This window comes from Stereum hirsutum (genome assembly GCF_000264905.1).
Source record: "Stereum hirsutum FP-91666 SS1 unplaced genomic scaffold STEHIscaffold_21, whole genome shotgun sequence".
In the NCBI taxonomy this organism is placed as follows: Eukaryota; Fungi; Basidiomycota; class Agaricomycetes; order Russulales; family Stereaceae; genus Stereum; species Stereum hirsutum.
In genome coordinates, this window is record NW_006763151.1 from 164,879 (window position 1) to 177,644 (window position 12,766).

Below are 12,766 nucleotides of genomic sequence, written 5' to 3' on the forward strand. Positions count from 1 at the left end.
TTTCCAAGTCATCTATGTGCATTCTTTTCGACGTGAATTTTCTTCTTCGGTAGGCTCAAAATTAGAAAGTGAGCTGTTCATACTAGCTTGCACATTCTATCACGATTGTATATATGTGCGCCTTTTGGTAGAAGTGCAAGTCACACGCGGACGTTCTTATTTTTCCGTATCTTGGCCGACCTTCCAAACTTCTACCCCTCCCTCGCCAGCAATGCCCACAACACTTCCACTCCAGTCCACCCCAAGGACCTTTTGTGCCCCATCCCACACTTTGAAGCTCGCCATCTCTCTCCCTGCACTCCTCAAATCCCATAACCTGACTACGCCGTCATAGGCCCCACTGACAAATTGCTGAGAGCCCTCTTGCGAAGAAAAGGTAAGGCATGAAGGAGCGGAAGCATGAGAGAAGGATACGGTCGACGAGGTTGTGGCTGCCGAGGAACGTAGATCGTATAGTGTTACTGTGCGGTCTGTTGCCGCTGCAAGGGCGGAAGATGGATGTGTTGACGATGAGGGAAGAGTGAGTGCGAGGAAGGGCTTCTCGGATGCGGACTGTTACAATCCAGATGTCAGAGAGTGAGCCAGAATATCAGTCATCGAGAGAAAACAGAAACTAGGCGCACAATTGTATTCGTGCACACCCCATTCTCCACATCCCACTCCCTGAGAGTCGAATCGAACCCACAACTGACAGCCTTGCCCTCGTTCCCCCGTCCAAACTGCACATCCGATACTCGGGCAGTGTGCGATTTCAATACCGCACTTGGCGCTTTTCTTACACCCTTGGCGCCTTTTCCTGGCGTTTCACCGTCTGCGTCCTTGTCCACCTTCCTCCTCTTCTTCCGGTCCCCGCTTTCTCCATAGCCAGGTGCCTGAATTTGCGTCAACGGAATTTCATCAGAATCGGGAATTGTAGTGTCCCATAGACCAATAAGTCCATCCCATGATGAAGTGAGGAGCCGTGACCCGGTTGAATTAGAGTGTATTGCCGAAAGGGGCGCAGTATGGAGGTGCAAAGACGCCAGAGTCTTAGTGGAGGGTGCAATGTCCATATCATTTTGGTTCAGAGGGAGTGAAATTTCGGATATTTGAGCCGTAAGGTCATGAGAGGCTGTGGCCACCAGACGCGTTGTTTTCGAAGGTGATACGGAAGGGATGAGGGATATGGACGTGATGGGTGCAGTGTGAAGTGGCCAAGTCAGGAGAAGAGACTGGGCGTAAGAAAATACGCGTATTGATCCGTCATAGGATGAGGTCAAGAAGTGCCTAGGAGAGTTGAAAGGCAATCAGAATCTCAGACATCGAGAACGGCTACGTAGAGAGTACACACTCAGGAAGTTGGCAGGAGATGTCGGATACCCAGTCTTCATGAGGCAGATTTGCCATCCGCTTCGGGGGCATAACACTTTCGATGTATTCTATCTCTAATGTTTCCTCCTATTAAGAGAGACCAACGAAAAATTATAATGAGCCTTCTATTCCTGAACAATGTGGGGAGGATAGCTTTGGGACACACCTCTCCTGCAGCTCTCTCTTCAAGACTACCCTTCAGTACCTCTCCACCGATCAAAAAATCAAAGGGTATGACACGAGGTAGAGAAAGTGCTTTGTTGATAAGCTGCGAAAGTTGGTAGCGTCTCCATGTCGAAGGTATCATAAACTTTTGGGATGGTAGAGGGTACGCGGTTTTTGTGGTGAATACCACCGGAATGGAGGGTACGTCGGATGTAGAGGTTGAGGCCATGATGATGTGATAGACTTCACTTCTTCTGTGAGGTGACTACGTCTTACGACAGTTAAGGGTGGGTTAAGATAATAAAACTGGAGAACCAGCAGAAGACAGAAGAGGGGATACTCGAAGTGATCCCAAACGGGTGTGGCGAGAAGCAGGAAGGAATTTTCAGACGCGAAGGCACCACGTGATGGGAAACCTTCCTTCCACACTGCACGCGAAGTTCGAACCAATTCTAGGGCTGTCTTTTCTTGACCTTCACCACATCTGTTCCTATACATCAGTAATACCATTGTATAAGTTAGGGGGAACGTCCCTTACACCCTCTAGATATACCCAGAGCTCTCGGCTCGACCTTACAAGCATCCCTCACGTCTTCAAGCAGTCGTCCACAGTGACTTCGAACTTGAAAGTCTACCGCTGGATGCCGCGTCCAATGCCAATGGGTCACTTTGCTTTTCACAGCGCGCCTGGCTCTTCCTCTATTACAATGTCTCTATTTTAGAGAAGTTATGTGCTCTTATTGGTGATTGATAGTTGAGCGATACACTGACTTCCATCCTTTCGCAATGGGAGTATGTTTAGTATCTATGCATTAGTAGCTATTTGCTTGCCTCTCACACCATGCAAACCTCGTCTGGTGCAAGGAGGAACTACTATTAGACACTCCTCATATATGCTCCGAGCACCGTGGATCCGCCGTCTGCTACTCATCGCTTCTTTGCCCATCTTTAACCAGCTTTCGCAGCGTTCAAGGTCCGTTTCTCCGTTCTGTCTGTCTGAAAATTGCTCTTAAGTGACGTTGCAGGCTTCTAATGTTTTATTCAGTAGACTTTGGGCAGGTAAGGCATATCGCCGGCAAAGCCTGAGCTCCTTACAGCGCAGACATTGTGAGCCATGGTGAGCGCAAGTGAACGCCCTTCGGATCTTTTGCCGACCCCTTTGGCCTGATCTACCGGGAACATTTGTATGGCAGTGTTTAACCCTCACTTTCTCAAAAAGCTCTCATAGATCCTGAGCAGAATCCAACGTTATACACGTTCCATCATGAGGAGCCTGTACCCTATCAAACGACCGGGCGCATCGGCTACGTCCTTTCACAAAGATGTTGGCTCAATCGTGTCTAGTCTCTCCTCAGCCTCGGCGGAGCTTGTTCTGTCCGTCCAACTCAAGAAAAGAATTGCGTGCGTCGCCAGGAATGTAAATTCAGTAGCATCGACTATCTATGGAGCTTCCAATGCATACAGCATGGGAATGCCTGAACTGGCCATAGAATTGGTCGCGATTTCGGCGTAGGAAATGCGCGCCCAACATCACCGTTTTTGACCAGCAGCATATGGCTCCTCGTCGTATTTTTGTGCCTTCTCGCCGCTTTATTACTCTTTGCAACTCACACAGACCTACCGATCCGCAATGACAGATCATCTTTCCATCAAGGTCCCTATCTCAAGCGCTTCCAGGGCGGCTTTGTCCGCATTTAGGCTTCCGAAGTGCTGATTGAACGTTTGTAACTTTTTTTGAAACAGTGAAGATACCAGCGGTCACAGCTCTTGTATAGCCTTGAGCGAGGCCCTCTCCACCTCCGACATTGTCAGTAATGCAACGTCCTAGGATGTTTCACACAGTGGCCTGTATGGTCCATGGTGCAAGGCGTTTGCTATTCGCGCATATCCCCAATGCTTACCATCTATAATCCTGGGACCTCTTCCATGGAGTATAAATACCTGCTCGAGAGTCGTTGGTAGCTCTTCAGCATCATCGAGCCACTCTGCTTGACTTGCAACCACATCCACCCCTCTTCTACACCACTACCATGATCTCCTTCACTTCCAACCTCTTCACTCTCGCTCTCGCCTTCGCCGGCGCAAGCTTTGCCTCCGCGTCAGCTCTTCCGCGCCAAGTGACCTCTAACCAAGGAACTATCAACGCCCCCACCTCGGGATATCTCGTCTCCTCTAACTCATCCTTCCCCTTCTCCTACTCTGATCGCAACTGGTGCGAGGACGGATATTCGCCCGTCAGCGTCTGGCTCACAGACTACGAGCCCACAACCACCAACTTGAACGCCACCGGTCAATTTCCCGAGGGCAGCTACACGCGTTACTTTGGCCTGTATACCAACCCCAACTTCGGTATGCGCGTCTATCACCATCAGTTCTCAGGTGAATGGCATTGTGGCTCATTAAGCCAACTCCATCCATGCTCCATCTAGGTCTATCGCCCCTGTCAGGTAGTCCTGCGCCACCTCCGAGTCTTTCCTTCCCAGAGACCGACGAGGCGACGCTCGACGCTACCCCTCTGTGGTGGCTTTCTGTCGTCGAAACCGCCACCAACTGCCCACCTGTACGTCCAACATTCTTTCCTCGAAAATTTGCTGGCATGGGTCGATATCTAATACTGGTCCTTGTTTATTCGCCACAGGGGCTGCACATCCCGCCACAATATGGGCTGACCTCTGTCCAGCTCACGTCCAACAACGTCGAGAAGTCCAAGTAAAGCTAGCCAGTATACTTATTGTGTTAACGTGTCTTCAATCTGAATTTATTGGCATCTCTCTATCTTTCGTGGATCACAGACAGCAGAGCCGCGTTCACGAGTTTCGCTTGTAATACACGTACATATTTGTTCATAGATTTCAGTGGGTTTGTTGGAGTGGTTGTTCAGTGGGCACTTCGATGGTTTCCAACTTGCACAGACTTGGTATAGAGTAGCCATTGGACGTCCAAGTGGCCGATAGACCGGGTCTGAGAGCATACTACATGGGATTCTGTAGACTTTGACAGGGCGATTTACGCATCTTCATGTACACGAACAATTACTGGATCCAGGCAGTTGTCGCGATTGGTCCTAGCGAGTAACGCTTGCTCGATTTTGCGTTCTATTCAGACAGCACATATGACGGATGTGGCGTCAGGATGACCACATCGCCCCTATCATCAAGAAAAATAGTCTGACAGTCATATTCTGCAAATGTAAGTACCATGGCGGACGGAAGATCGTATATATGCTCCGTTCAGAGCTGCTTTAGGTACATTAGTAGTATATAACCCGAGGGCGTCGCAAGATAAGAGGATCGTTTCAGCTCTGCTAGTATGGCAAACATGTATAGATATGTTCATTGACTCCTGTGAGCAAATCATGACGATAACCACATCGTTAGCGCACGTCCCCCATTCGTCAGAAGCACGCAGGAGTTGGGAATGAGGGAAGATCAGAATCGGAGATGCGACTCACGTAAATTATGTGGCACTGGGTCGTGTAGATTAGTGAAGACGTGTCAGTCGTATAAAGCTAGCAGCTGTCAAGCGATATCACGACCGTTCCTCTGCCCATCCTCCAGCTCCTTCCTCAGTTTCCGAGCTCTAGCCGCCATAGCGTCGTTATCGAAGTAGCACCCCTTCAGCCACCTGTTGACCTTTCCGTCCTCCACCATTTCAGTATCCTCAAAACCCGTCCTCGCATGCAAGGTCCTCCTGTTGTCGAAGATGACCAGATCTCCCTCCTGCATGGTGTACTCGAACTTCGAAGTATCCTTCTCGGTCCACGTCGCGAAATTGTAGAGGGCATCGTAGAGTTGCGACGGGGTGTCTACAGCAAGAGGAGCTTGGAATGGAGGCGAGTAATTCACGTATTCCACTTCGTTTGAGAAGCGCCCGAGTTGGATTGTCGGATGCTCGGCGTGATAGTGCTGGCCGGCATTGATGTAATGGAAGGCGACAGGGGTTTCCGTGAGAGTGCGGAAGGATGATGGCGACGACTTGCGAAGACGATTGGCGGCATATGCCCCGTCCACAAAGATGGACCTGCCTCCATTCACGCGGTTGCGAAGACAGTGGAGGATCTGGTATCGAGGCGGGTTTTCGAAGTATCTATATGGGTCGTGCGAAGTATGATTGAGTATTGATCGACGGTCAGAGTGCGCCCTGGAGGAGGATCAAACAGAGAGGCAAATAAGCGACGACACGCACAGCAGATCCATATGAAGTCCAAGGGGATGATTTGTGTACGCAATGTTGGTGCTGTCTTTGATGTTGCGAACGTCCCATGTCGTGCCGTAGAACGTAGGAATGAGCTCTGAGAGCCTCTCAGCGGTCTTTCGGACGGCGCACAGGGCATCGCTTGTCTCCTCGATGGGTACGCCACGGAGAAATACCAGACCGTATTGCTGGAGCTGTGTCATGACCTTGAGCAGTCCTGACCCTGACGGAGCGATGAAATCGGCGTGGTTGACGAACAGATCTGGTGACGACGTTATGGTGGCGTTGTCCCAGTGCATTCTGGGGGGATCGCGATGGAACGCTGCGACATTTTTTGAGTTGGCATGTCGTTCGAGGAATGAAACTTCGTAGGTCGATCTATGTCCATCATCCCACTCGACGTGGAGGCCGTCCTCTGTGAGGAGAACACTCTCGGACGAGAGCGCGGGTGCCACATTGGGTTGAACGTCGGAGGTGCGATGGAGTTTCTGTTGCGTTCGTGGGTGGATGCAGGACGCGCAGAGGCAAGAGTCGCGCAGCCATTGATATGGGAAGTGAGTGGGTCCAAGCGAGGCTATCGAGAGCGAATGTCCGTCGGCGGTGATCGGGGGCGGGTGAGAAGCTGGGGAAGGCACGGATCGGGCTACGGGAAGTCGAGCCTGAGCTAAAGCTCCCCGCACGAATCTGGGGAAGGTCGTCGGGAAGCGAAATCCTTTCCTTAGGAAAGACATCGTTGAATGGACCAGAAGATGGGGGGGAGCAGGGATATGAAGACTGGTGGTTGCTGGAGAAGAGAAATGTCGGGGGGATGATGGATCCCGGAGGTGGTGAGGTCGTTATAGGAGGCGTCTAGCGGAATTACGATCGCGGAGGAAGACGCGGTGACCTTACTGTCGACTTGTCTTCACCTGCTATCGATCTAGAACCGAGTTCGCCGTGGTACACGCTGCTCACCGTCGCTTGGTACCCCTTCGCATCTGGCAACCGGTGCGACAACAATGGCTGCAGGACGCTTACCCCTTTGGACCTATCATACTACCTCCAGCACGGCGGCGTACTCGCACAAATGTAAAACATAAGCTTGATTGGATCACAGCCTTTCCAACCACATTGGGTAGTTTGTCCTTGTAGTCATGCGCAACCTTGCGCAATGATATTGCCATTAGGTCCTGGACAGTGAACGTCATGTAATATATACCCTAATTTAACAGTCTGAGTTTGTCCGCCCCCAACTCTCCGACAGCTCCTCTCTCCTTTTGACCACAGATTCGCTTTCCACAGGGCGAGATGCTTAATCCATCACTAACCGGCTGAAATCAGCTAGTGACTGGATACCCTGACCGTGGGCTCGTAAGCAGAAGGGATTACTTCGGCTATGAGCCAATTTGCTTGGATCAATTCAGTCTTGACTGTGCGTATACCGAGGCGTTTCGGGGCTGGAAATCAAAACGCGCCCATGCTACCGCCGGCTAAACCCAACTGCGAAGAACGGACGGCGAGTAGATCATGGTACACGGGACGTACCTCTTTTCCTCGGAGATCATGAGAACAACAGACAGTTCACTCTCCTGATATGCAGATAGTACGGATGCATGGCGAGAGAGGACGGCCGCGCACCTACCGATTTCTGTGATAATATGGAACCTGGCTATCCGTCAGGGAACGAATCGTCGTTCCTCTCCGTGTTGAGCGGGGCGTAGTTACTTGCCCTACGGCGAATCGTGGACGCTCTGAAGTACGGAAATGAGCTCATGAGACCAGTATTCAGAAAATACACTCTCACCCACAACACTCGTGAGCTGCTAACTGAAGAACGAGGCATAGCGAGCACAAATGAACGCCGTTATGACGAACGACTGGCTATCAATAGCAAAGCGTTAATGTCCGTGGTTCCGCTAAACCCGTCAACATCTTATCGTCAGACGTTCGTCAGCCATTACCACGGATAGCCAAAGAGCATAGAGTATAAGGTGTAGAAGCTTACCGCGGAAACGAGGAACAGCATATCGGATGAGCGGAAGAGACTAACCTCTATGTTCCATTCGCTCTCATGCATGCTCTTCACCATGACTCGACCGGTGACGTCTCGTAGAGGACCTTCATATCACACCAATGGTCTTCATGTTGCAGTTTTAATCTTAAAACGGCGTATGCTCCGACGTGCACATATTCGAGGATCATGCGATTGACTCCGATTTCGATAGTAGGAGGCTTGAGACGCGAAAACACCACGATCATCGAGGAAGAAGCGCAGCAGGAATGCTTACTCGTTTCGCGCGATGTTGGCCCTCCCGAGATCGATGAAGGAGTCCTTAGGATAGACCAAGGAGTCGAGATATGGCAAACGTGACCCTACTAGACAACACCGTATGAACCCAACGCGCCGAGTGAGCGTGATGATCGGTGAAATGAGAGATAGGGCGTGAGATTGAGATGGATCTGTTCATGTTCCATGTCGTACTTGGAGGTAACAACGATGCGTCAGTTAGACAACTGAGCTCTAGAAAATGATACAAAGAAAGCGTAACCTTCTCGAGCTCAGCATCACCAAAAATCAAGAGCGAAAGGAAGAAAACCGGAGTTCGACGAAGCCAATCAGACCAGTCGTTGCAGTTTGGTCGGCGTCTACATGTTGCCCCTGAGCAGAGCGCTTTTCCAGTCTTCGAACATGAGGTAAGTAAAGGTCTCCGTCGACCCTGAAGTCCGAACATGAATCTCGTTACCACCAGATCCGAGGACCAGATTACAAAACTTGACTTTGACAACGTGGGTCTCTGCGGCAACCAATTTGCAACCGCGCGTCTCAACAAGTCGCCGACGGTCCGATACTGTGCCACTGGAGATGAAGCAGAGATAGTGTTGCACCGAGGGTCACAATGTGAATGTGGCTGGCGCGCTGTAAACCTTGAGGCTAAGGGAAAGCGGTATATGCAAGACCCTGACAGGGTGGGTCGAACGACGAAAAGGTCCACCGCAGGCAAAAGTGGGTCCATATGCGGTGATCGCAGACAGCGACATGGCTGAATTGAATACAGTGAGAGAGAGAGAGAGCGCGACCTCATTCATAGACAGTTGGGGGAGGGTTTTTCCGTGGAAGCCAGAGTCTCTGAACCTGCATTCATTGCGCCTTGTCGGCCGTTTCTGAGGCACTGTAATACTGATCAGTGGTGGCCTGTGATCAGGGCTAATTCCGAGAGTAAGAAAGGCAGTCGAACTCACTCGTGATACGCAACGAAGACGATATCCAAATGCTGGATGTATTCCCTACATGCATGGAAGTATTTCTTGTCGTTGGGATTATACAGTTGCAATCGGGTGACCTCCGTCTCGCCCTGTTAGCAGGGTAGGGTTCGGTAAGATATTACTCCCCCGTCACAGAGTCCAGTTCTACTCAGAGAGACAAGCATCGCAACGTAGGTTCCTGGTCGGCGGCCACTGTCCAAGCCAACGCTAAGAACTAAGTAACAATGAAACAGGACGGTTCAAGAGGGATAACCAGTCAATCAATTCCACAAGCGCCATGAAAAAAAGTACGAGTGTGGGTGTACTTCATGCAATCCGAGCAGAGGCAGGCAGTTCAAGTTCAGCGAAAGGAGCAGAAGTCGAACAAGGTGGACATCGGACACTATCGTCACCATACCCGACCACGTGGATACCACGCGATTCTGTTTAGCACGAGCGTGGTTGCGCCGCGTGGTTGGCTACCAGTCCGGAAACCGTGACACCACTTATACTAGGTCTTTTTTTTTTTTTTTTGGTGTAACTCCCCCGTAACCAATCGCGAATGGCAGCCGTTACGGGATCAACGTCGATATGCAGGGGTTATCACCCTGCAGATCCAAAGGAGGGAATGCATTTATGCACGAACCACCGGCTAGGCCGGCGGAACAGTGTGGGACTCGGAGGGGGCTGGCCAATCATCATTTCGACAACCACGGATGCGCAGGGCAGAGCCGGTGGGAGTGCGCCGCAAGCGGCAAGCGTTTAAACTTCTCAGGAGCCCCTAACCCCACTACCCACTAAACCCACCTACCAGCGCTGGGTTCGACCTATGAGAATCTGGAATAAATCACTGTGTGTGAGAATTGAACCAGAGGCCTCGCCACTTGTGCGGATTTACCCACACGTGACTCCCCAGCACGAAGGCATAGAGCAACGAGATACCCGCTACACTATGCTGCCGGCACTTATACTAGGTCTCATCGATCTCATCAACGATCCGACTTGTACACTGGCAGTGGAAGGCTTGTTCGTCTGAGATGTGTGGTAGATTTTCTTTGGCCCTGCGGGTAAGTCCTCATACCTTCTCTGGCGAGCTCGCGAGGAGCAAAGTTCCGAATTGACTCACTTTGGTGTTATGACTAGCATCAAGAAATCCAACAACTTCTAGTAGGCCATCCTGACCTTCATGTGGGAGAATGGATCAATCGGGATCGTTTCATACCCAGATATAATGTGGCTCCGCACACTTTAAATTATGCTCCTGTACTTCGCCGCGCCGAGCCCATTCGCGACAACCCGTTTGAAGGACCTTCTGACTACTTGGTCTTGCACACGATGAAATGGGGCTTGATTCCTCACTGGAATAAGAGTGCGGCTTCGGACTCGAAGGCCATTAACGTGAGATCGGAGAATCTGGTTGAGGGAAGCAGTCAGTGGGTAAAGATCAAGGGTAAGAGGAGATGTGCTGTCGTCGCGCAAGGGTATGTGTTGCGAAAGGCACCACCGTACAACGAGAGTGACGCACCTGTTTTCTACGAATGGCAGAAGAAGGGAAAGGAACGAGTCCCTCACTTCACCCGTGCGAAAGATAATAGGTTACTTCTTTTTGCTGGCTTATACGACGATGTCATCTTGGAGGGTCAGACGAATCCGCTATGGACCTTCACGATCGTGACCACAGTAGCGAATAAGGAGTTCGAATGGTTACACGATCGCCAACCAGTGATTCTTTCTTCAGACAGCGATGTCAAACTTTGGCTTGATACGTCCTCTCAAAGATGGACAAAAGAGCTGAACAAGCTTCTTGATCCGCACGTAGACTTTAAATGTCCTCTAGAATGGTAGCTTTTCCCTATCCTTAGGTCTTCCGTTGATTAAACGTCTTCTTTTAGTTATCCAGTTCCAAACGAAGTCTCCACGATAGGCACAGAATCTTCGAGTTTCATCGAGCCTATATCGCAACGCAAGGACGGGATACTAGCCATGTTCTCAAAACATCCGCCGCCCTCGCATGTACCACAGTCTCCGTCGTCTTCCGGATCGAGACGGCCCATCCGCCCCTCTTCCACTTCTCTGGGTCAGACAAAGCGCAAAGACCGTAGCGCTCATGTTGCCTCGAAGACGAAGAAGAAGCAAAGAACTCATCGTGATGATGCCGAAGAGCGCCACCCCGCCAAAGGGAAGAAACGTTCAGCAGCTGTTGTACCACGGAACGAAGATGATGAGGATTACAGTGACATAGAGATCATATCACCACCGCCTGAGCGCGAGGTAGGTTTCTATAAGCATCCTATAGCATCGGGTTCCACGTGGATATTGACCACTGGTAGGACTTTGTGCGCCCCGCACCATCTCCGCCAGGGGGAAGCGTGGCACCTGAGCCCGAAAGTCAGGTAGGTAAGATTGACAGACTTGTATCTATCTCATTCACTCGAACTAAAACATGTGGCATTGCTATATCCATGGTTGCGATATACATCTTCGCCCGAAGAAGAACTCGGGTTGGATCCCCCAAGATCGCCGACTGAGCAGGTATAACACCGCCCTCACTGCTCCATTTTCCTCGTTCGTTGCTCATATACAATGCATCTGTGTGATACCTATGTTTGTATCGTATAGTTAAAGTTTCCACATCCCGAAGACCGCGCCGTTAATGATACTAGCCCGGACAAACCCCAAGTGCGCACTTTCATCTTTTCTTTCTAGATTCAGACTGAAGCTACACGTCAGTCTTCGGTAAGAGAGAGCCCTAAGAAAGAGGACATCAAGCCGTTTTCGCAGGTATATAGCTTTCGTTAGGGTTTTCGTATTTCAGTTGGACTAACAACACATCTGTCCCTCCCGTATCTTTTGACAGCCTCACGCACCCTCCAGAATCAAGGTACTACATATTATTCATTGCTCTGAATACATATACTTTACTCACAGGTACGGAGCTGTAGGAAGAAGAGAAAGCCTCTCCACAGTCGGGAAGGATCAAGGTCGAACCGAAAACCGAAGACAACCCATCCGGAAATGCACTCCTTCCGAACTTCAAGAAAGAGAGTACCAAATCAGAAAGTGGACAACACCTCTGACATCGCTCGATGGTCGGCAGACACGAAGACGCAGAGGGCTATCCTTGCGCATCGGATCCTGAACTCGACTTCACAACTTACGTCTGCGCCTAATAGTTCTGTGAACGGAAATAGAGGCAACGGAGGTGAAGAGAAGAAGGGCCTAACAATATCTTCTGGTGCCGCCAAATAACTGACCACCCGTCCTCCCGCTTATCACAAATTTTTGATTGACCCAAAATCACACCAGCCACTTCCACCACTCAACCCTACGTCACATCCACATTTTCTCTGGAATATATCCCGTATATATCGTCATTCGGTATATTTTGGACAAACTTGTCTTGTGCATGATCATGAGGAAGGAGGTCATCAAATTTATCGTATCGAAGGCGCCAAGGCACGGAGGATCGTCCGTTCCTTTCGCTTTGATCGTCCTTTCCTTTCGACTGAATCCTACTTTCGTGTCTTCATCGGCCATCTGAAAGAAGATTGCCATTCTACGGGTTAGGATAGTAGATGATCCACAAACTCCGGAAGATTCTCCGACCCGAAGCTCGTCACATCGTCGCTACTAAAGTTCACTTAGACGTCATATTCGCCAAGGGACGCCCTGATCATCCTTTGTCCACGCAATCCTATTCCAGTCGACCGCATGACACAATCGCAGGCTTGAGGATGCGCGACAGACAAAGGAGACGATGGCGGCGTCCTACCATCGAAACGGTATCATGTTGTTTCCCACCCCTGCTATGCTTCATTTCCTCGCATTACGCGCT

General features: G+C 50.5%; 5 protein-coding genes across 5 annotated transcripts; 3 read left to right on the forward strand and 2 right to left on the reverse strand.

Moving 5' to 3' along the window:
- Window positions 1-72: 72 nt before the first annotated feature.
- STEHIDRAFT_150703 (WD40 repeat-like protein) lies at window positions 73-1,865 on the reverse strand. The gene is made up of 4 exons (XM_007310652.1): window positions 1,517-1,865; window positions 1,331-1,437; window positions 624-1,266; window positions 73-552 (listed from the first exon to the last, which is right to left on the reverse strand). Exons 1-4 carry the CDS (start codon window positions 1,742-1,744, stop codon window positions 157-159), a joined length of 1,374 nt encoding a protein of 457 aa, XP_007310714.1. The 5' UTR covers window positions 1,745-1,865; the 3' UTR covers window positions 73-156.
- A 1,680-nt stretch (window positions 1,866-3,545) lies between these two features.
- STEHIDRAFT_162983 (uncharacterized protein) lies at window positions 3,546-4,228 on the forward strand (the record flags this gene model as incomplete). The annotated part of the gene is made up of 3 exons (XM_007310653.1): window positions 3,546-3,864; window positions 3,945-4,075; window positions 4,154-4,228. 3 exons carry the CDS (start codon window positions 3,546-3,548, stop codon window positions 4,226-4,228), a joined length of 525 nt encoding a protein of 174 aa, XP_007310715.1.
- A 441-nt stretch (window positions 4,229-4,669) lies between these two features.
- STEHIDRAFT_87639 (Clavaminate synthase-like protein) lies at window positions 4,670-6,474 on the reverse strand. Its single transcript, XM_007310654.1, has 3 exons — window positions 5,701-6,474; window positions 4,967-5,601; window positions 4,670-4,857 (listed from the first exon to the last, which is right to left on the reverse strand). Exons 1-2 carry the CDS (start codon window positions 6,438-6,440, stop codon window positions 5,034-5,036), a joined length of 1,308 nt encoding a protein of 435 aa, XP_007310716.1. The 5' UTR covers window positions 6,441-6,474; the 3' UTR covers window positions 4,670-4,857; window positions 4,967-5,033.
- Window positions 6,475-9,475: 3,001 nt separating this feature from the next.
- STEHIDRAFT_126090 (uncharacterized protein) lies at window positions 9,476-9,882 on the forward strand. Its single transcript, XM_007310655.1, has one exon. The coding sequence runs from the start codon at window positions 9,568-9,570 to the stop codon at window positions 9,730-9,732; it is 165 nt and encodes a 54-aa protein (XP_007310717.1). The 5' UTR covers window positions 9,476-9,567; the 3' UTR covers window positions 9,733-9,882.
- A 273-nt stretch (window positions 9,883-10,155) lies between these two features.
- On the forward strand, window positions 10,156-10,926 carry STEHIDRAFT_22733 (DUF159-domain-containing protein; the record flags this gene model as incomplete). The annotated part of the gene is made up of 2 exons (XM_007310578.1): window positions 10,156-10,772; window positions 10,824-10,926. Coding segments are annotated over 2 exons (720 nt in total), but the record flags the coding sequence as incomplete, so codon positions are not given.
- Between the last annotated feature and the right edge of the window lie 1,840 nt (window positions 10,927-12,766).